Here is a 20,205-nt window from a genome sequence, read left to right as displayed (position 1 = left end):
TACATCCATCAATGCGTACAAAACCTAAAGACAGAAGGAATAATCCATGCACAACTAATAACAATGTTATTGCAAGTTTAATCACGACAAAGCATGTTACAAATGGCATGAAAATACTTCCACTCACCAGTCTGTCCTGAGGTTGCCTCTGAATTCTCAGCTCCTAATTGAAAGAACTGAGAGCAGCTGGCGGGGTGCTACCTTTTATACCCCCATGCATGGAGTAGGTGGTACTTTTTACCCCTGTTGTATGGAGCAGGTGCTACATGTTACTCCCTTTACAGTATTTGCACAGAGCAACACCATGTCAACTGAGCCACAGCGGCAGAAGGGCGTGGTCCTCTCGAAGATTGTCAAGCCCAACATACCAGTCAAGAATGGCGTCGTGCATCTCATCGAGAAGCCACTCATGGTTGTTGACACGTCTATCAAGGACTTCTTCCACAGAGAGAGGCACGGAAGACTGGAGTAAGTATAGCACCCTCCTAAGGGAGTAAATTTGTCACCCTAAGTGTAAGGAATGCAGAGGATTCGGGCAGGACTTGTTGGCAGTGGGGCGTTGTATGCCTGCACGTTAATGAGACAGCAAACCCATCGCATGCTGACTTGGAAGTTAGAATGCCTTGTGACATATACGGTGTGTTTTAAATCCAAGAAGTGTTAGCATTCAGGTATGTATACAGAATACAAACAACAAAATTCACTGCGAACAAAAGTGAACGTCTTTGAACGTGAACAGTGTATTCCTTGCTTTTAAGGTGCCAAAGATTGCACAGCGTACAACAGCTATCCCTGCAAAAGTATATATGTGCTGTCTGTATGGCACATTTTCGGGATAGTTGAAGTTCTTTGCAGTTCATCCAAATCCGAATAAACTTGGGCCTGCAGAGTCGTATTTGAGTAAAGCAATGCATTTCATAGCACTTAACTGTCAAACATACACCGAGCCTACAAGTCCAACTTGCAGGCTCGGTTTATGTTTGGCAATTATGTGCTGTGATATGAATTTCTTTACTCAAATACTACTTTACAGGCCCAAGTTCTTGCTTGTACAGGGGTTTTAGCCAAGTTGATTGATTGATTGATTGATTGATTATGGGGTGATCATGTGTGCCTGTATTTCCTGCATAAATTCAGTGTTGTACAAAAAAAAAAAAGGCAGTATGTGTAAGAAAGGTGCTTGTGTAGAAGCCAGAACTCTTTTGACAGTGCACAAACTTTTCCATGCTATCACATGGGTATTGCACTGTCTCCAACATTAAATGCAAGACAAAACAGGCTGGAATCCTTTCTGCTGAAGAAATATTGACAGCCAAAAGATAATGGATCTACCGGGTTCATACTGAATTGTTTTCTGAAGAGAGAAGTTGGTTGCAAAAGGGTCAAGGCTTGTCGAGTATGTCATGCGTAGTACAAGTACATCCATTTTGTGATGAGTCTGGCCTTCTAGGTGTCGGGGAAGGCTCAAAAACCTTACTGAAAACTGGAACACGAAGCACCCACTGCTACTTCTAAGCGGGTACCAGTTTGCCGAACTGGTAGTTGTGGATACCAGTTAACTTTATTTTAACAAATACCGGTTAGCACTGTTATTTGCAGATAATGCTGACTTCAATTTGAAATACTATTTGTACTCTCTGAATGCACAACGAGCTTTAATATTTGGAACATGAAATGGTGAACCAAATTAAATAGAAAACTCAATGTAAAACCTTTTGTGCAGCAATAAACACATCGTGACGCATTTGGGTCACTTTGAGCGTAATGGTTGCACAGTGGTGCAAACTGGGCAGCTTTGGATGGTGAAAAAACAGATACTAAAATATAGAAAGCATACACTTTGAGTTCCATTTTCAAGTGAAGAAAACATTAGGTACAATTAATTAATGACGTACTCTAGGAGTGCAACCTGATATTAATGGGTGTGAAATCTGAGATTAGCTTAGTATTGGGAGAAAAAATAACTCGCGGCGGTTTTAAATCACCAAGGGGAGAAACACCTGTACAGGTACCATAAAAAGTAATTAGAACACCGTCATGTAAATTTACAGCAATTTCTTTTTACGCAAACTGCATGTCTGCATCGGTGTGCATTTAAAGAAGTCCTCGCTAATAGAAAAAGCTTTCTCTAAACCAATAATGGCGGCCTTAAAGCCAGTAAGACAAATATTTTGTGGAATTCACAAATCCTTGTTCCAATTACAGTTGAACCTCGTTATAAGAGACATGGATGTAAGAGACAAATAGGTATAAGAGACACTATTCCCCCCCATGGTTGGCTGCCCTATCTTTCCCATTAAATTGACCTCTTTTATAACAGACATCAGATGTAGAAGACAGTTGGTTATAGGGGACAAGTCGTCCTTGAACTTTAATCAATAATGTTGCTTGTAACGGACATTTGGAGTATAGAAGCACTGCCACCAGTCACTAGCTGCAGTTGCTTCCATTGTGGAAACACAAGGGGATGACAGACACCTGCAGTCGCTATTTTTATAACTTCAGCAAACACTCAGTGGTTCAGTCAGTTATGAAATGACGATGAGAAGCCCTGCCAACGGAAATGCAACTTACAGAAGTGGTTGAAGCTTACTGCTATCCATTGGAACGTGACTGCACATGCGGGCTCTCCAACTCGCGTAGCTCTCAATCAAGAAGCATCGCACATGTTGAGTCCTGCAAGCGTAATGAATAGCCTGAGCACACAATGGAAGAAGCTGTGCGCTCTGGCTATTCATCAGGCTTGTGAACCCAACATCTACGATTCATCTTCCACAAACAGTGAAAGGAAAATAAGCTTGTAGAATCGGTCGTAAAAACAGTGTAACTTTCGTGAAGCAAACAAAGATTCAGAACTGTTTCATAAATTCTGGGGCCAAACATAAATTGGAATGAACCTTTGCAACATGCTGTGGCGTTCTTTTGAGCTTATTTTGGTCATACGGTGCCCACATTGAACTAGGGTCTGATTAGTAAGTGAAAACGTGGTTCCCTGCTTATAAGAGACATCTCGTATAAGAGACAGAAACGGCTCCCCAGTATGTGTCTCATAAAGGGGTTCAACTGTACTTATGATAGGACCTGTACCTAGGGGCTTTTGCACAAGGTTGATAATTCCTCTTTTTGATGTCAATTGCTGTAGCGTTATACATATAACTTTAGTTTTATTGTTAGCATCGGGGCAGACACTCATTAAATGTTCATGCTCCTCTCCAATGCACGAAAATGATCTGAATGCCTTCTATTTTTTTTTAAGGACTGCAGTATGGCCCTTCCCTTCTCTGCGTACCCAGTTTATGGTTTGGGACTGCCCCTCCTTCTTTTTTTGTGCAGCCGGTGCTATCTGCTGTATTGAAGAGAAGCTAATCCCTTAGCTTGTTAACAGTTACAAAATACTAGTTCTTACAACACTGCAATTTGAGTTGAGTACTGGCTGCCATCACCAATTTTCATTATTTTACGTGATAAAATAACAATTTGTTTAACATCAAACATGACGGAATGTCCATTTGGTTTAGGAGAGCATTTTGCGCTTATTTTTTAGAATTAGTAATGCTCGTGCGATCTCCAGAGCGATAAAAACAATAAATTGCTATATCCGTTCCCGCCCATCTATTTTCTGCAGAGACTTCATGCGCCTTGTCGACTACTCGCCTGACTTCCTGATGGACTTGGATGGGACACAACCCAAGACTGTGTTTGCGCCAACGAATGATGCCCTCAAAGTGATCCCAGTGAAAATTTTGGATTCTCTCAAGTCCAACACGTCGTATCTCACTCAGGTATTTATTCTGCTCTTGCCTTAGGGACCCTATAGCGCTTATCACCGACTATTTGAAAGGCATTTTGGGGTAAAGTCCATTTTCCGAGTGATCTCTTCCCAGAAGAATTATAAAAATCGAGTCACTATAGCCGGACCTACGCAGCATTAAAAACTGTGCATAATCATTGGCTCTCAACTTGATCTCTGACTATGCGACGAAGGCTGCACACTCTCTCCTGGAGAAGAGGGCAGCTCGTGACGTTCTCTTCGGGGGCCTTCGATATGTCACCAGCTGGGGAATTCCTTCTTTTACTCCACAATGTGGAGTAAAAGAGGGCACTCTGGAGTATTTCTGGAGCACTTTGGAGTATTTCTGGTGTGCTTTGAAACTAATCAGGCATTGATTGGTGCCTACTCACAAGTGTGTGCTCAGCTAACAGGGCGTTTTTGAAGCAATAGAGGCTTGTTGTGGAGTGGGCTGGTTGCAAGTGAGTTCATCCCTCCAACTTTGTGCACACTCGGAACACAAAAAAATGCCAAAACTGTACATACAGGTTGAGGTTGGTGCGCAGCGCCGGCAACAGCGAATCGTCACCGGAAATGTGAGAACTAAACTTTGAAGTTGACCGGCAACAGCTAATAGGACAGTTGCAACTGTAATGACATAATTGAAACGGTGCATAGAGAGGGAAATTGACCGCGTTTGGTTTTCCCGCAACTTTCACCGATATTTGCGAGCTCACCACTTCACGTAAACGTGCAATATTTGGCGCAGGTATTCCTGGCCGTGTGATTTCAGTGCCACGCTGGTTTATTTGCACTGCTGAAAGCATGCTGCAGGGTCCCCTTAACTATGTTCTTTAGGCAGTCGTAAGCTGGATATATTTTGTAAAAGTAGCTCACAGAGCATTGCTTGCCCTGAATAAGGCATTAATCGCATACTTCGCAAGAAAAAGATGTGATAGAGACCTAACTGGTCGCAACATCACAGAGAGAAAGAGCGAGCGAGAAAACATTTAGTTGATTCCTTAATAATTGATTCACAACTGCAACCAGTTGCTTCACAATGGAGCCCAATCCAACTGCACTTGAACACAGCTTGAACCCAACTGTTCCCCGCATGTTTTCTAGTTGGGACTATTGACCTCTAAAATGGGACCAGTTTTCCTCCCAATTGGTACCAGCTTAAGCCCGACTGGGATTAGAGTTGTTCCCTTTCTGCCTCCCGCTACGGCCCAGTTAATCCCACTTGAAAACAGTCGAAGATTTTGACTAGGAAGGCTGCTGAAATGTGGGAAAGCTCCACGGTTGAAGGCAACACCTTTTCTTGAAGCATTACCCATTCATGGCATCTTCTAACTCTGGCCATTTTGACCTCCCTTGCAGCTGCTGCGATTACACATGATCAAGAACGAGGCGGTGGCATCGGACGAAGTGCTCGATGGCGGACGCACGGGCATCTTTGAGCGGGAGTCTGCCAGCAGCCGCCGCATGCTCTATATGCGTGTCGTGGACGGGGAGCACGGCCGTGGTGAGTGCTGCGGTAACGTGTACTTTCTCGGCAAGGTGCCAGCATTGTTTTTCCCCTCGATAACCTTATGTTCTTTCTATGAAACATTGTGGGCTCAAATAACCATGTGTTACCTGTTAACGTACCGTACTACAGACTTTGTACTCGGAGTTGTAAACAATTTAGGTTGCTAGGAGTCCTTCCTTTCGCAACTTAAAATGTCTTTTAAAATGGCCTGTTGAGCAAAACAGCCAGCATCCGGCGTCAGTGAAAGTAACAGAATAACGGCTCTTCTGGAAGCATTCCATGTCATGTGGCCTGTCATGCTGAGAATATTAGCTGCTGGATCTTTTGGTGTAGATTTCTGGAGCTTGGGCTCTTGGGCTCTTTCACACAAAATTAGTGTGAAAGGTTAAGCCTTGTTTCGTGCATGTAAAAGATAACCTAGTCTAGTTTGGTGCAGCTGACTGCAGTGGTACATTGTAAACTTCTACGTGCCTGTTAATTCTCTCTGAGGTGTGGTGCTGTGGTAAAATTTGTGGTCTGATTTATGTAAAATTAAATCGGCATAGCATTTTCCCGGTGATTTCATGGAAGAACAAAAGCAAGTTTTCGCCTGTGGGAGTTACAACCACTGAAAAGGTTTCTTCAACAACCGAGCTTGTGCAGAATCACAAATTGCCGATTTTATTCTGTAATGCAAGCAATAAATCTTCAGGGTTGCATGGACCCTCTCACAGCATTTTTGCACTTGGCAAATTACTGTATATAAAATGGTTGAATTTATATCAAGCGAATCTAGGCACCAGTTTTCATTTCAATCATAGACTTGTGGAGCATCAGAAGACCTAGCAGATGCATGATTTCTGTGTAAATTTCATTTGCATACATTTTCACACTGTTTCCATAAAATTCACCCAATTCAAGAAAAAATTGGTTAAAGCACACTATTCAAGCCTCAAACAGACCAGCATGCTCTCGCAATAGATACTCCAATGCCGTGTCATGCATGCATCTCCACCATTGTGTTCTGTCAGTGCTTTATGTCATGATTTTATGCCATGATTTCATGTCATAATGTCATGCTACATCTGCTTTTTCACACGCATCATTCAAGCCCCATAAATTGGTTGATGTTCAAGAAATTTTGGCAGAAATGTCACTAGCTGGTATACAGTTGCACACCCCACAACTTTGTAACTAAAAATTTTTGCCAGATTCCCGGATTTAAAGAGTAAATTTCTTTCAACTATTTCATCAATTAATGGGCGTGTAGAAATAGCTTAGAATAATCTACATGGAACTGAAGGATGTTGAATTGTTCTGGTCTTCCAAAATTCAACATACTTGGTCTAGTTCTAGTTCTTGGTCCAAGTTGCGAGGTGCACCGAGCAAATTCCAACTGACATAAATATAGATACATCACAAGGATACTCCAGGGTTTTCCTTGATTTAGAGAGAGAGAGAGAGAGAAGCATCTTTAATGGGCAATTCCTTGATTTGCCAGCCAGCCTGACAACTTCTATGGCATGCTGATGGGAAGAAATGTTAATGCGCTTATTTTATTAAAGCCTCACAGTTTAAGAGGATTACAAAAGAAAATATTCTCTGACCAAACACTTGACTGCTGACTGAAACTAAGGCGTGTGCCGCTCTGTTTTGCAGTGCTAACAGTCGAGGGCGGTGGCGTGAATGCCACGGCCGTGCAGGCAGACATTGGTGCAACAAACGGCGTCATCCACATCATTGACCGCGTGCTCGGAATGCCTTCTCACACCATCTACGAAAAGATCAGCAGCGACCCAGAGCTCAGGTGTGTAGCACGCAAGCCTGCGATGCTGTTCTAGAACGTTTGGATACTGAGCTACTTGGTTATGTAACGGCATAAAAATATGCCTGGTTTCGAGCTAAAACTCACTTTGGCTCTACTTTCTGAAGGGGTATTCTTCATAATTTTGGTAGCTTGTTCCTTTACGGCCAAAAATAATAGGCTCAAACATGATATTTTTCCATGCAGCATCAGAGTGAAATGAAATTGATAGTGCTACGTTGTCGAAATGGGTGGTGACAAATTTGAAGAATTGTGTTTGTTGGAATAGGTTTGTTTCACATTTCCTAGTTGTTTCGAGACTACACTTTTGAATTGTTCCTTATTACTCACTCTGCAATGGTATCAAACAGAAGCTAGCAGTGTTGTAAATAAGTAAGAAGTATAAACAATTCAGCCTGACAATGAGGCTAGGCTTTCTGCGTAATGTATAGTAAAACAAACCACAGGAGTGAATTTTCTCCAGATCTCTTAGCAGTAAACTTATGGCCATCACAGACGCATAATAGAACTGCTAATCTGATCGATGCTTGCCCTTTCGTTGGCATAGAATCAAACAGTGCTGACTTGGAGTCTTTCATGGTGTCGTGTGCACAGGGACACCAAGAAGTTTGCTCAGCACAAGGGCTGGATCGACCGTCTCAAGAACACGGACAAGCGCTACACCTTTTTCGCTCCGAGCGACAATGCCTGGCACGACATCAAGCTGGAGTATCCGTCCGAGTACAAGCAGCTCTCCATGGACCAGTTTGGCTACCATGCAGAGAAGGTAGGCTGTCTCCTGTTTCACTCGTGGAGAGGAGGAGGAGGAGGCACGGAGGAGGCGAGATTCCGTTCCCTAGTGGGTAGAAGCCCGCCACTTCCTGTGCGCACCCAGTGTCACCTATGGGTATTCACTTCTAACACAACAATTTTTTGTGCAACTGCTAGAAGCACTGCGCTGTTCTGCCTCAGAGGTACACTGTGAAATGAATTTACACCCCTGAGGGGAATTTTCACTGTCTATGAGTAGCACATTTACACTCTAGCAAAAAACGGAGAAACAAGATTTTCGTTTTTTTTTTCGGTGTTTTTTCATTAAAAATGCCCTTATATAGCACTCTTTCATTTATGACATCCTTATATTATAACACCTTTATATTATATTATCACACATATGAGAACACCTTATATTATAGCACCTTATTATACTTTTATTGTATAACTTATTATGTATTTTCTAACTTTATTATAACATTATAACGCTTATATAATAATACCCTTTTATAACACCCTTTATAAGGGTGTTTTTTGTTTATAACACCCTTACACCTGTGCAGAAACACAAAAATACACCCTTTTCAAAGGTGTTTTATTGTTTACTACAATCCTGCTCCGGGTGTAGAATCGGGGTTTTTGGAACGAACGCCTGAGGTTCCAGGCCCTAGCAATGCTACGTTTTTATTTCTTATTATTAATCATAATTTTCCTAGTGTAAGCTGATATCTTACCGCAATTTTGCACGTTATTTGCGTAAATACTGGTGGTTTCGTATTTTTAAGAACGCTTTATAGGTGAGGCGTGGCATACCAACGTGATTAATTGACATTTCGCATCACACTGGAAGTGGCAGGCTTGTATCTACCTTGGAATGGAATATCGCGTGGAGGTGGCGACGTCACAGATGGCAGGCCTTACTTATAGCTTGGATTGCCGCTTCTATTCATAGGCAAAGGTGGGTCGGGATAGAAGGAAACGTCGCTCCTTCCGGCGTGAAAGCGGCGAGGCAGCAGCATCGTGGGCGGGGCATCTCAGGATGTCCCGGCCAGCGAAAGTGTGGTCGACGCCTCGGCTGGCCACGGCCGCCGTCTTGGCCGCCCGATGTTCACGGCCGCAAAGCCACCAAATTTCGGCTGCATGCCAACGAGCGGACGCCATAACGATGGTGACCAAATGGACTGTCTTCAGTTCTCTTGTTAGCCCTTTCACTGCCAGTCCTGAGCTACTCCCGGGGATAATAGTGTCGCCTTTTTATCTCACTCCCTGCCACTCTCGAGATAATCTGAAAAAAAAAAAAAATCCTGCAAGCGTGTCATGCCATCTATAGCAAGGTCATATAAGCACATAGAATTTGTACATATACTTCAGATGGACTGAAAGTTCCACACCACTTTATATTAGCCTCCACGATGCAGCCATGGTGAGTCAGATGTGACCACAGAAGGGGATTTTACTGTCTGTGCTTTAGCTGCCAGCTGCCACTCTCTGTAAAAGCCTTACTGTGAGAAACACTGCCCTAAAAACAATTGCTGTGGCTTAGCCCAGCTAACCCTGAATATGCAAAGCGAAAGTTTGGCCTAGCCTGGCTAAGTCTTAGTTTCACTTGGTTAACCTTTAATTTATCTATAATTATTATACATTAGTGCAAAGCCTGCCTTTTTCTACAGTTGTGGTCCCGCTTCCGGCATTTTCTGAGCCAAACAGCTTACAGGGTGATATCCACGGTGTGGCCGACTCAAAGCCGACGACGGGTCAAAGCCTCCAGCTTCTGCAGAAGGCTCAGAAAATATGGCCCGGCCTCGCTCTCATTCATGGCCAAGCTCGCATGCACGCGACAAGTCACGTGGTCAGGCACGAACCAGCTGCAGAAAGTGCATGTGCCAAGCCAGCAGCGGCGGCGCAGCGGCGAATGCGGCCCAGCGAGTCACGTGATGCGCAGCTGCGGTCAAACGAAAGTCAAATCCACCGTGATGGCAAAACCGCTCGATGAGATTAGTAAAGCTTTGCTTTAATAGTTTCCAAAACACCCAGACCTCCTATTAGCAGCTAACTAGTTATGTGGAAATTGGCTTGTAATCAATACAACTTCTTATTAGATAAGATATTGCCTTATAAAAATGTTCAGATGTCCCTCAGAGCATCATAGGGCACTGGGAGTGTATAATTTCCATGGAAATAATATAAAAACGAAAACACGGCAGGGAGTGAGAACCAGCCGGAAAAAAAAAACTTGGCAGTGAAAGGGTTAAGCAAGTGTTGACTGTCTGCACGTGCTTTCTGTTTTTTGAAGCAGCTGCACTCAATTTTGTGATAGTAACTCTACTTATGTGGTAGGGGGCAGGTAGCAAGCTTCCATCGATGATAGAGATATGTACAAAGTATACAAATGATGAAGACCTACAGGCATTTTTTTTTTGTTGACAACTTTCGGCAGCCAGCAACACTCTTCCCTTTCTTTCTTCCAGATTATGGAGCGTCACTTAATAGTTGGAAGAGAAATACCCCAAATGGAGCTGGAACACATGAAGTCCATTGAAACAGCCAGAGGGAAGATGGATGTCCGAAATGTAAATGGTGAGTTCTTTTTTCCTATTAAAGTTATCAAGTTTAGAAGTTCTTTCACCTTCTAAAAGAAGAGGTAGCATCAAAACAGCTATGTATCTGAGCATGTTTGTTTAGGCATTTTTGTTTAGAAACTTGGGATTTCAGTTAGGGGTTTGCAAGTTACACAAGAACACGCTAAATACGGTACTTTGGATAAGTTCTTAGCCCACCTGTCGTGTGAGGCCGTCTTTAGGGCGGAATTTACTTGTACCCCAATCATTTGACGCCCGGTAATACGACACTTTCGCGTGGTCCCTTGAAGGTCATATTATCGGTGTTCCACTGTATAATGTTAGGCATAGCACATTAGGCTTAATGTTAATGTGGAGCCTTATGATATAACAAGCAACATATCAAACTCATTATACGTCTAGTGGCAGGTTTTGGTTGATGATGTTAGAGCTGGAAACATAACTTTAGGGCAAGCGTTCTTAAATTGTCTGTGAGCTTCTGATGGCTGCTGTCATTGTCATTGGCCAATCCTTCTTGTTGGGCGAGTTGTGATGGACATTACAGCCAATGAAAATTTTCGTGAGGGGTTTCGGGCTACCGTATTTTCGCGCATATAACCTGCCCCTGCATATTACCCACATCCCCACTTTCAGTCCGCAAATAAAAAAATAAATATTCCCGCATGTTGCCCGCACATCTTGTACAAGAAAGGCTGGATGAAAGCTGCTAAAGCAACTTGGCACATGTGTTGACGGAAAAAAGTTTACCTATTAGGTGCGGAGTACCTTAGGACCACACAATGTCCGTCTGCGTCCATGCACATAGCATTTACAATTGCAAAAAATCACACAGGCACCAGCAAGATTCGAGCCCGTGTCTGGTAGACCAGACAGAGTTAGTGTCAGTCGTCTTACCCATTGGGCCACGACCGTCAGTTAGTACCCGAGAGTCAAACGGCTTACTCCATCCCCTGTAACGGTGCGGAGTACCTTAGGACCTTCCAATGTCCGTCCGCGCCCATCCGTGCGCACACCACCATCAAGCGAAAATCAAGCTAAATTTGATTTGAGCCGTGAGTTGCAGTTTCATTTAGGAAATAATCAAGGTGCAACTTACGGCTCAAATCGAACGACGGTCGGGGCGCAAATCGGATGTCACTCGGGGCGCAACTTGGATGTCATCTCGAGTCCCCGTACTGTGCACCCTCGCCATCATCCACAGAGTGGAGATGCTGCCATTTTTATCTTTATTTTGCACATTGAATACATTTTCTGCATGGTCCAAGCCACAATCACTCATTGTCACTGCTCTCGCTAGAGCTGTTGCTTGGGCTGCAGTCGTCAATGTCACACGCAATATCATCTTCGGTTCCATGCATGCTGTTTGTAACGCAGCATTTCTTAAAGCTCTTGCGAACCATCTCACCTGGAATCGCCTTCCATGCCTTGAAGATCCACTTTCAAAACAGTGCTACATCAGGCCTATGGACGCATCCTGTCATCGTTAAGTTGTAGATATCCTTAGCCATCGATTCAGCGTAAAGGCGCTTGACGTGTGCTTTGAATGGTCTATTTAATGAAACTTAAGAGGCTGAATGTCTATTCAGTAAGATGTCTAGAGGCATTGCCACCTGTGTTTCTTGTATGAATGCAGAATACAATTATTATGCGGCAAAAAGGTAAAAGTTAGAAGCAGTTAACAATTAATTAAGCATCTAAGGGTAGACTAGTGTGGTGTCAAAGGCCACTGCCTCACGTCAAACGAAATTCAACTCATACCTATCATCATCATAGTATGGAGCGGTGTCCTCATGGTGCTTTTGGGTATTGGCACTCGCACTCTTTACTTTTGAACGGTGCTTTTTTTTCCGGAAAACTGTAGCTGCCTTGCCCAATGCGTTTGCCAAGTGTTGAGCTGTGTGCGCAGAATGAGCACTGTCAGTGGGATAAGAGTGGCATTGTCGCTATTGCTGCCGTAGGAGCCTCACAGCATGACTCAAATTGCCGTAGCTGCACCGAAAGAAACACCTTGCACATAATCCGCACCTCTACTTTGCCCCGAAAATTTTTTTGCATTTTTGGTGCGGGTTATACACACGAAAATACGGTACATGCTGCCAATAGAAATTTTGGGGAACAATGGGGGCTCTGGTCACCATTTTTTTGGATACGAATCTGGGGATGCTTTTTTTTCTCGTCAAATGAACCGAGTGACGCTCAAGCATCAGAAATGTGCATGAGCTTTCAAACTTTGACTTTCATGCCAGCTACTATAAAGTTTAGTTTCGGAACAGGTCTTATCCTTGCAATAAATGTACAAGTTCAACACAAGCATGAAGGCCAAAATCTTTAATTTGCACAGGCTAGACAGCTTTTACTTCCTCAGAGTCCCAGCCGATGCTGCCATTGGTGGGTGTGGCTTAGTTGCTGACCAGCACTGACCACCGGCATAGTATTGTTATCATCCATTTCCAGTGCGCTGGATGAACCTTGGGGCCTAGTTGTTGCAAGCCCAGATAGCTTACTCTGGGACCGTGCTTTTTGTGATTACACCAGCCTGGCCTCTTATCATTTTGATTAGCACGTCTGTGTCGGTAGCCTTGATGTTTTTAACAAATGCCATTCCATTGTGCGGGAAGTTGCTCGCCTTCAGATCATGGTAGGAGCATCGTGTCTTGCCTCCAGCTTCTCTTGAGTTCTCCAGTAGTGCCCGTAAGATTCATCAACCGCGAAGTGTGCTCCACAGGCATGGTAGCTGTGCTCGAAAGTGAATTCACCAGCTTGATAACTTAATATGCTCCTAGCGAAACAGCGAGATTCAGGCCACGTCAATCTAAGAGGCACCGTCTAGCAGACACACCGAGCAACTTTACCAGAGTCTGGAATTACGCAGTAAACGGAACCACTGTGCGGACTTCATCTTTCACTTAGGCGTTGTTTTCCCCACTTTTCCGGTTCTAGTGCTTGCGTGCATATATACCTTTTGTTGTGCCAAGAAGCTGGTGCTTGGATACCATATATGTACTCAAAGTTACGCCAGTACTTTTTTTTTTAAATCATTAATGAAAGTCAAGGGTCAGCTTATGTTCGAGGATGTGGCTTGCCTGCAACCGCTAGACTATGAACGGCTTCTTATGGCCACACACTCGCAGCTTTCAGGTTTGCAATCTAAGCGAACATTGTGAACACAACTCTCATCATTCCATGCTTGCTTGCGTATGTCACCGCGTAATCTCTAGAAGCATCCATGTTGGCGACACAATGGCACCCACCAAGTGAATCCACAACATTGTGGCTTTTAAGCAGAAGGTAGTTTTGGACGTGGAGAGAACTTCAAACCTCCAAGCATAGTGCGACTTCAGTGTGGACGAGAAGAACATGTGCTGATGGTGGAAACAGTGGAACGAACTTTCCAACCACGCTGCCAAGCGAATGGCCTTCAGAAGACCTCAGAAAGGTCGGCATCACGGGGTGGAGAAGGATGTCGCCGGCTTTATCCAGCAGCAAGAGAAGGTGGAATGCCTGTGACAATGGTAATTGGAAGGAAGGGAGATTGAAGGGAGATTGGAAGGGAGATTGAAAACATTCGAGGTGTCGCATGGACTGAGCTCAAGGCCAGCAAGGGCTGGGTCACTCGTTTCATGAAGCAGGTCAGGTTCAGCCTGCGACGGCGGACGTCTGTGGGACAAAACCTAGCCCCTGACATGAAGGCAAGGCTAGTCGCATTCCAACCCTTTGTTGTCAAGAAGCAGCTGGAAAAAGAGTGGGACAGATCGGGTTTGTGTTCAGCCTGCCTGGGAGGACGCCTTGGGTCGAAACCTACACCCTCACTTTGAGCAGGACCTCACCATACTACATCGCTTTGTTAAAAAGAAGTGGCTGGAAAAGGAGTACAGAAATATGCAGAAGGCTGATTGGTAACACCAATCAGCCTTCTGCATATTTCGACATGCCTGGGGCCTAATCATTGAATGAGAAAGGAGCAATTGAAAGTGAAAACTGCAGGCTATGACAAGCAATGCACCACCATTAAATGCTGTGTTGCGTGGCTGATGGGCGAAAGCTGCCGCCCTACATTATTTTTAAGCGGAAGACTCTCCTAGGCGTGGAAGTTTTCCCTAAAAATGTCGTCACACACATTCATTAGACTGGTTGGAATGGGCGTCGGTTAAAAATTTTAACCCAATAATTAAGCTGGCTTTAATCGGTTAATTGATCAATGAATCAGTTGCATTGATTTCAGAAGAAAGACCAAAAATACTACTTTATTAATACTCATAACAATATAATAATACCAAATAAGATCAATATGCTCCTCGGTCTGTTCACAGACATTCCAAATGAGGTAAGCAGGTCATCATCATGGCACAGATGCAGGCGAGATGTCACTGCGTTTCTCACCCACACTTTTCTATGATCACGAACATTGGTACTCGCGGTGATTGCAGGGGGCCCAATTAATTGGGGTTTACTTATGACAGAGTTTGTACAAGGCCAAACAGTGTGAATGCTCACTTGCCGTTTTTTGTACTGTGTATACTTGTTGTATTAAAAGTAGCCATTTTCTTGCATGTCGTGGCCGTCAGCTTTTAGTTTTATAATTACTATCATCTCTGAGCATACTTGCATGATTTTTTGTTGTGACATGAGGCGTGCTCGAATTAGAATATAATTCTCGACACACTTGCGCACAGTTTCAGCACGGCACTCTTGTTTCAGTTTGCTCACATGACTTTAACCAATTAAAGGGTTAAAATAATTAATCGTGGCTGAAGCATTAATCGATTAATCGGAAGGTTAATTTTAATCGCCCACCCCTAGTGGTGCGCTTGTCGAAAATTTGGTGAAGACCGTTTGGTAACGTTGTGCTGGGGTGCTGCTGTTCAGAGTCACCCCTGGTTCTCGATTCCTACCGTGGCCACTTGGCAGATGCTGTTTAGTCCATGCTTTCAATGTGCGGTACGGACATAGTGGTAATACCTGGAGGTACAATGGGCGAGCTACAAACACTTGATGTGGCCATCAACAAGCCATTTAAGGACAGGCTGTGGAAGCATTACAATGACTGGCTGATGCTGCAAGACTACCAACTTACACCGACTGGGTGCATCAAGCAGGTTTCGCTCAGCCAAGTGGCAGACCGGTTCACTGCATGGTTCAATTGGTTCATGCTGCAAGATTAAGAAAGTGGGAGCATTATTCGATAAATACGGTATATGAATGCTGGGTTGTGGTCATCATGATAGTGTTAAATGGTAACCTTCTTATGGGTATTTAGTAGGTATTTATATAATCTGATTAGACCCGACTTTCTGGAAGCATATTTAAGTAGTCTTAACAACTGGCACAACCAACAGTGCAAGAAATTTAATAAAGCCTCTTACCATGCGAACTGCATTGCATAAGCAAGGACTACATTCCGGTGACTGAGTGTTAGTGGGTATATGTGTCACATAGGATTCCAGAAATGTGAGGGTAGGCCACAAAAGTGCAGAGGAGTGGAACAAACCCAGAGGTTAACATCACTTCAGCAGCAGTGTACATACTGTCATCTAGTGGAGGGTTAGAGAATAAACGGTAGAATGAGAATCTCGAACAGGCGTCAACGCAAGAGGAGTTCCTAGAACCGCTGTTCACTACTGTCAGGGACGTTGGTAAGGATGCCAGGCTGCGGACCAGTGACGGTGATATTAACGGACCTTTAATCTTACTTCGTCCTAACGAGCAAGGCCCCAGGCCTGGCCCCGTCGTCCGGACGAGCATTTTGTGGACAGCTGCTCACTACCGCTTCCCCATGACGACTTTCCAGTTTCTCTCCTCTTGAGGGCTCGAGTCACGTGTACCACCACAGCAGCCCAGTCCTGAGACCTCGACCTTCGGTCTCAGCTGAAACCCCAACTCGCTGTTGTCCCCCGAATTCGACGGCATGCACACCTGTCCCTTTTCTACGACTGGGCGCACGGCAGGTGTTCGAAAACACTTGCCTCTGTTCGGCTTTGCCTCCCCTCCCAAGGTCTTCTCAAAACAACAGGGGTACATAGGTGCTCCAGAGTTCTTAATGGCCGTACAGGCCCACAAGAGTCCCGGACGCAGCAGGGGGTAGCAATGAGTGCAACGATTGCTCTCCTGATTATTGTTACATAGGGCCATGTTATCCCGCTCCTTACTAAAGCAACAAATGACTACGTGAAATTCTGAAGTACTATTTGAACATCAATAATCTGGTAGCAATGAGTGTGATGACAAGTGCTCTTTGATGAGTGATAGGGACATGTTATAGAATTCTTTACTGAAGCAACAAACAGCAGCATTTTAACACGAGAGGCGATCGGTTTGTTCAGCTTAAGGCTAGGGAAGTTTGAGAAGTGACAGAGGGTAACGAAGCAGCGACTGACGGTGACCGTTCCCGCCCCAACCCGCAGGCAAGATCCACCTGATGTGGGAGGGCCGCGAGGCGGTCATCTTGCGCCCAGACGTACAGGCCACGAACGGAGTCATCCACGTGATCAGCAAGGTGATGATGCTGCGCAGGGACATGACTTCGGCGGCCACCACGCTGGCAACCCCGCTCGCCGGGTGCTTGCTCGGGCTGGCCGCAGGGCTCGTACTCCGGACGCGCGCCTGAGTCTCCCCCTCCATCCACACTCCTCCTCTCCTGGTCGGCGCCATTTTGTTCGGCGAAGGGGGGTGGGCGCTGCCAGCGCCCCCCCTCCCGCCAAAGGGTAACCCTTAGTTAACTCATTTTATTGAACGTGGTGTGTTAAGTTCAGATGCTTCAACTGGCGCGCAAAAGCTGGCCACTCTTCAAAGATGGGTAACGTAGGTTTTACTGCCCAAAAGACGCTTCGTGCCGCAGGAGTGCGTGTTCCGCCGTCTGCTTTGGCCCGTTTTAGTGTCATTCTGGTTGACTTCAGTGTTACACTTGCCTTTCCTTCTCTCTGTCCGTCGAACAGCTACATTGGCCCACAGATGCCCATCTCTGGAGTGCTTAGTGGTCACAAAGTGTCCTGGTTAATGAAGCGGGGTGAAGCGAGCCAATAATGCTACACATTCCGTGCCCACCTGCCAGCGGCCAGGCACAAAAAAAAAAAAAGGGGGGCGGCGCTCACGTTCGAGGTGGAAGCTGTGAGGGTGAGCTCAGCCGCAAACGCCAAAGGCGCTTGACGTGCCGTCGCTCGACAGGCCGCAGCGCAAAGAGCGCGCAAGGTGCCACAAAAGTAGTGCTGCCTTTGATTTTGCTGCCACTGAAACAGTGTCACAGGGTTCGAAGGCATCTGCAGAGCTCTTGTGCAGGGACGTTTTCATTAGGGCCGCATCTGCACAACCACCAACGACCCTGTACATACGCACACTTACGGGGTGTTCCTGGCGACGCTTAGGAAATGGCACAGGGCTTGAGGGTTGTTTGTCTCGTCTTTCAACTCTGTGCCGTGGTTGTTCATGGCTTGTCCCTCACCCCTTGCTCTCCTCTTTCGTTTACAGTATTCTAGCCGAAGCTCACGTTTTACCCTACTCTAAGTCACGCGTTTCATTTGGGCAGTTAGGAAATGAATTCATTCCATTTATACGCAAATGACCCCGAGCTGAACTGCACTGGCGGCACAGTGTACGTGTGTGTGGGCAGGAATATAACTTGTGGCTTTGAAATAAGAAATGGTGACAGAGCGCTAAAGCCGGCGTCCAGAGTACTACTGGCTCTTTTACTAAACTCGACAGTGATGTCGTGAACTCTCATGGAGGCAGCAGTGTGGGTTCGGCGCAGCCGAATATTGTGAATATTCTTTCAAGAGATCGCTTCTTTGTGTCATTATTTGCAAAATCATGGCTTGTTAACTGACTTGACCTCAAACGAGTGACGTTTTGGATGCTTTTTAATATGCGCTTATGGTATGTCACACTAATTATAGAAAAAAGCGCACACTACGTGTCACTTCACTCTTTGTTTCAAAAATTGAGCACCTAAAAATATTTGTGAGTGGTTTTGGATGCCTGAAAGTTTGAGAAATTCCTCACGCTACTTCTTGTGATCCCTGGACACCTTGTATAGAGGGATCATACATCACCGAGTGTATCTCTTCTTCACGCAACAACCCGCAGAGATATTTTGATGGCTACCATCCTTGGTGAAATGTTGGTGTACAGTAGTGTCACTTAAATGTTAAATACGTTTTTTTTTCTGCTCAATTTAAATTCCCTTCAAGTATAGCATATATGTGCACATACTGCAGACACACTCTCTCATATGCATCAATATCTGTATGGAATACTCCATTGTTCTCCCATGTTTCTCGAGCTTCAATATTTGTGTGTGGCTTTGTTTTCCGTGTCTCCTTCGGGCGGGCTCAGCTCTCGACTGAGCTGACACAGGCCCCTCAGCGCTGCGCTCAAGGCATGCCATGTTGGGTACCGCCTCTCAACTGTCTCTGCTCTCCGAGGCGATTTTTGTTTGTGTCCTGGTAGTACCAAAGAATAAAAGGGATCTATGCTTCAACTAAGAATACTATTTTTCTGTCTGGGGCTTCCGCTGGTAAGAATCATCCGCTCGAAAAGTGCGGGGAGGCGTTCCTTGTTTCACACTCGTCAAGCCCTCCTGGGCTGAAAGGCCCGTGCGCTTCTTGGGTGGTTGATTCGTACGGCAGTGGCCTCGGTGTGATATGGGCGCTAAAAAGTGGCACATTGGGTCTGAGAAATTCACAAAGCAGCATAGCGACGAGTCTGTTCCGCTTCTGAGCCAGCTTGCCTAAAGGTCACAAGGCCTCCGGGCTCATCCGGCGGCCGGCGGTCAGCCGGCGGTTGGCCGGCGGTTGACCGGCGGATCGAGACAATTCTGGCCGGCAGTAACGGGTCGTCGAAGGCAGTGTGCGAGATTCCTGCTATCAGGTCAGCAAAGAGGGTCTTATTTTTTATACACGTTGTTGTTGGTTTGTTACGATAGTTGCTGCTATTTATACAGACGCATAGTATTTCATTTTGCTGTTTCATTTTTGGTTGGCTCTTCGTGTGCTGGTTGTTCAAAATAACACGGCTCCCCCCCTCGTCAGCAGAAGAAATCTGGCCCCACGCAGCAAAGAATCAGGGTGTGCGCGCAACGCCCTCTGGTATTTACACGAGAACAACACTGCCATATTATGAACGCATGTCGAACCAAGTGTGTCAAGGTGTGGGTCCATCTAATTTAATTGTACATCCCCAGCATACACAGAACGCAAGTTCTCCATGATTACCATTGTGCGATAATGTTGCGGAGAAACATGTTTTTGTGCAAAGTATGAGTGTAAACTGAAAGATTAAATAAAATAGTGCTTCAAATGTTGACCGGCTATCACACTACATTCATTTCAGCTGGGCCCCCAAGGAAACATGCATGATGCATCTCTTGACTGCCTCTTCCTTTGCTTTAAGGCTTTTATCCATGCGTCATCATCATTAGCATGTTCAGTGCAAAGTTACGTCCTCTCTCATTGACTTCCAACTGCTCACAATTGAACACATTGAATTAGGGTAAATTCAGTGTTTAAGAACTAATATGAATGGGTAGGTAAACTCCTTCCTATAGGTACTAGTTCTTAAACAACATATTCACCAGAGTCTTAATGTTCTGTGCCACTCTGTTTCACGTGTGGAACAACGTTGTGCTTCAAGCTGCTCTGAAACTGGACACGACACATCTTCATGGCTTCCATTCTCACCCAGGCGAAAAAAACAATTGGAGGACCATTTGGACCTGCCGAAAACACAATTGGAACCATTTGAAAATGCAAATGGTTCCATTTGGTCCGATTGTGTTTTT

The 20,205-nt window shown here is 45.0% G+C and overlaps 1 protein-coding gene across 1 annotated transcript in view; it reads left to right on the top strand.

Annotated features, from left to right (window-relative positions):
* The window catches only part of LOC144179656 (fasciclin-1-like), a 92,018-nt gene extending 72,290 nt beyond the window's left edge, over positions 1-19,728 (top strand). The window contains exons 7-13 of the mRNA XM_077708093.1: positions 285-468; positions 3,626-3,782; positions 5,150-5,294; positions 6,939-7,086; positions 7,699-7,870; positions 10,326-10,434; positions 16,838-19,728. Of these exons, the coding sequence (XP_077564219.1) occupies positions 285-468; positions 3,626-3,782; positions 5,150-5,294; positions 6,939-7,086; positions 7,699-7,870; positions 10,326-10,434; positions 16,838-17,040 (1,118 nt within the window). The 3' untranslated portion in view covers positions 17,041-19,728. The remainder of the gene's footprint in view (positions 1-284; positions 469-3,625; positions 3,783-5,149; positions 5,295-6,938; positions 7,087-7,698; positions 7,871-10,325; positions 10,435-16,837) is intronic.
* The last annotated feature ends 477 nt before the right edge of the window (positions 19,729-20,205 follow it).

This window comes from Haemaphysalis longicornis, unplaced genomic scaffold (assembly GCF_048455015.1).
Source record: "Haemaphysalis longicornis isolate Haplotype H1 unplaced genomic scaffold, Haemaphysalis longicornis Haplotype H1 scaffold_4, whole genome shotgun sequence".
Taxonomy (NCBI): Eukaryota; Metazoa; Arthropoda; class Arachnida; order Ixodida; family Ixodidae; genus Haemaphysalis; species Haemaphysalis longicornis.
This window is presented reverse-complemented; position numbering and strand designations above follow the sequence as displayed.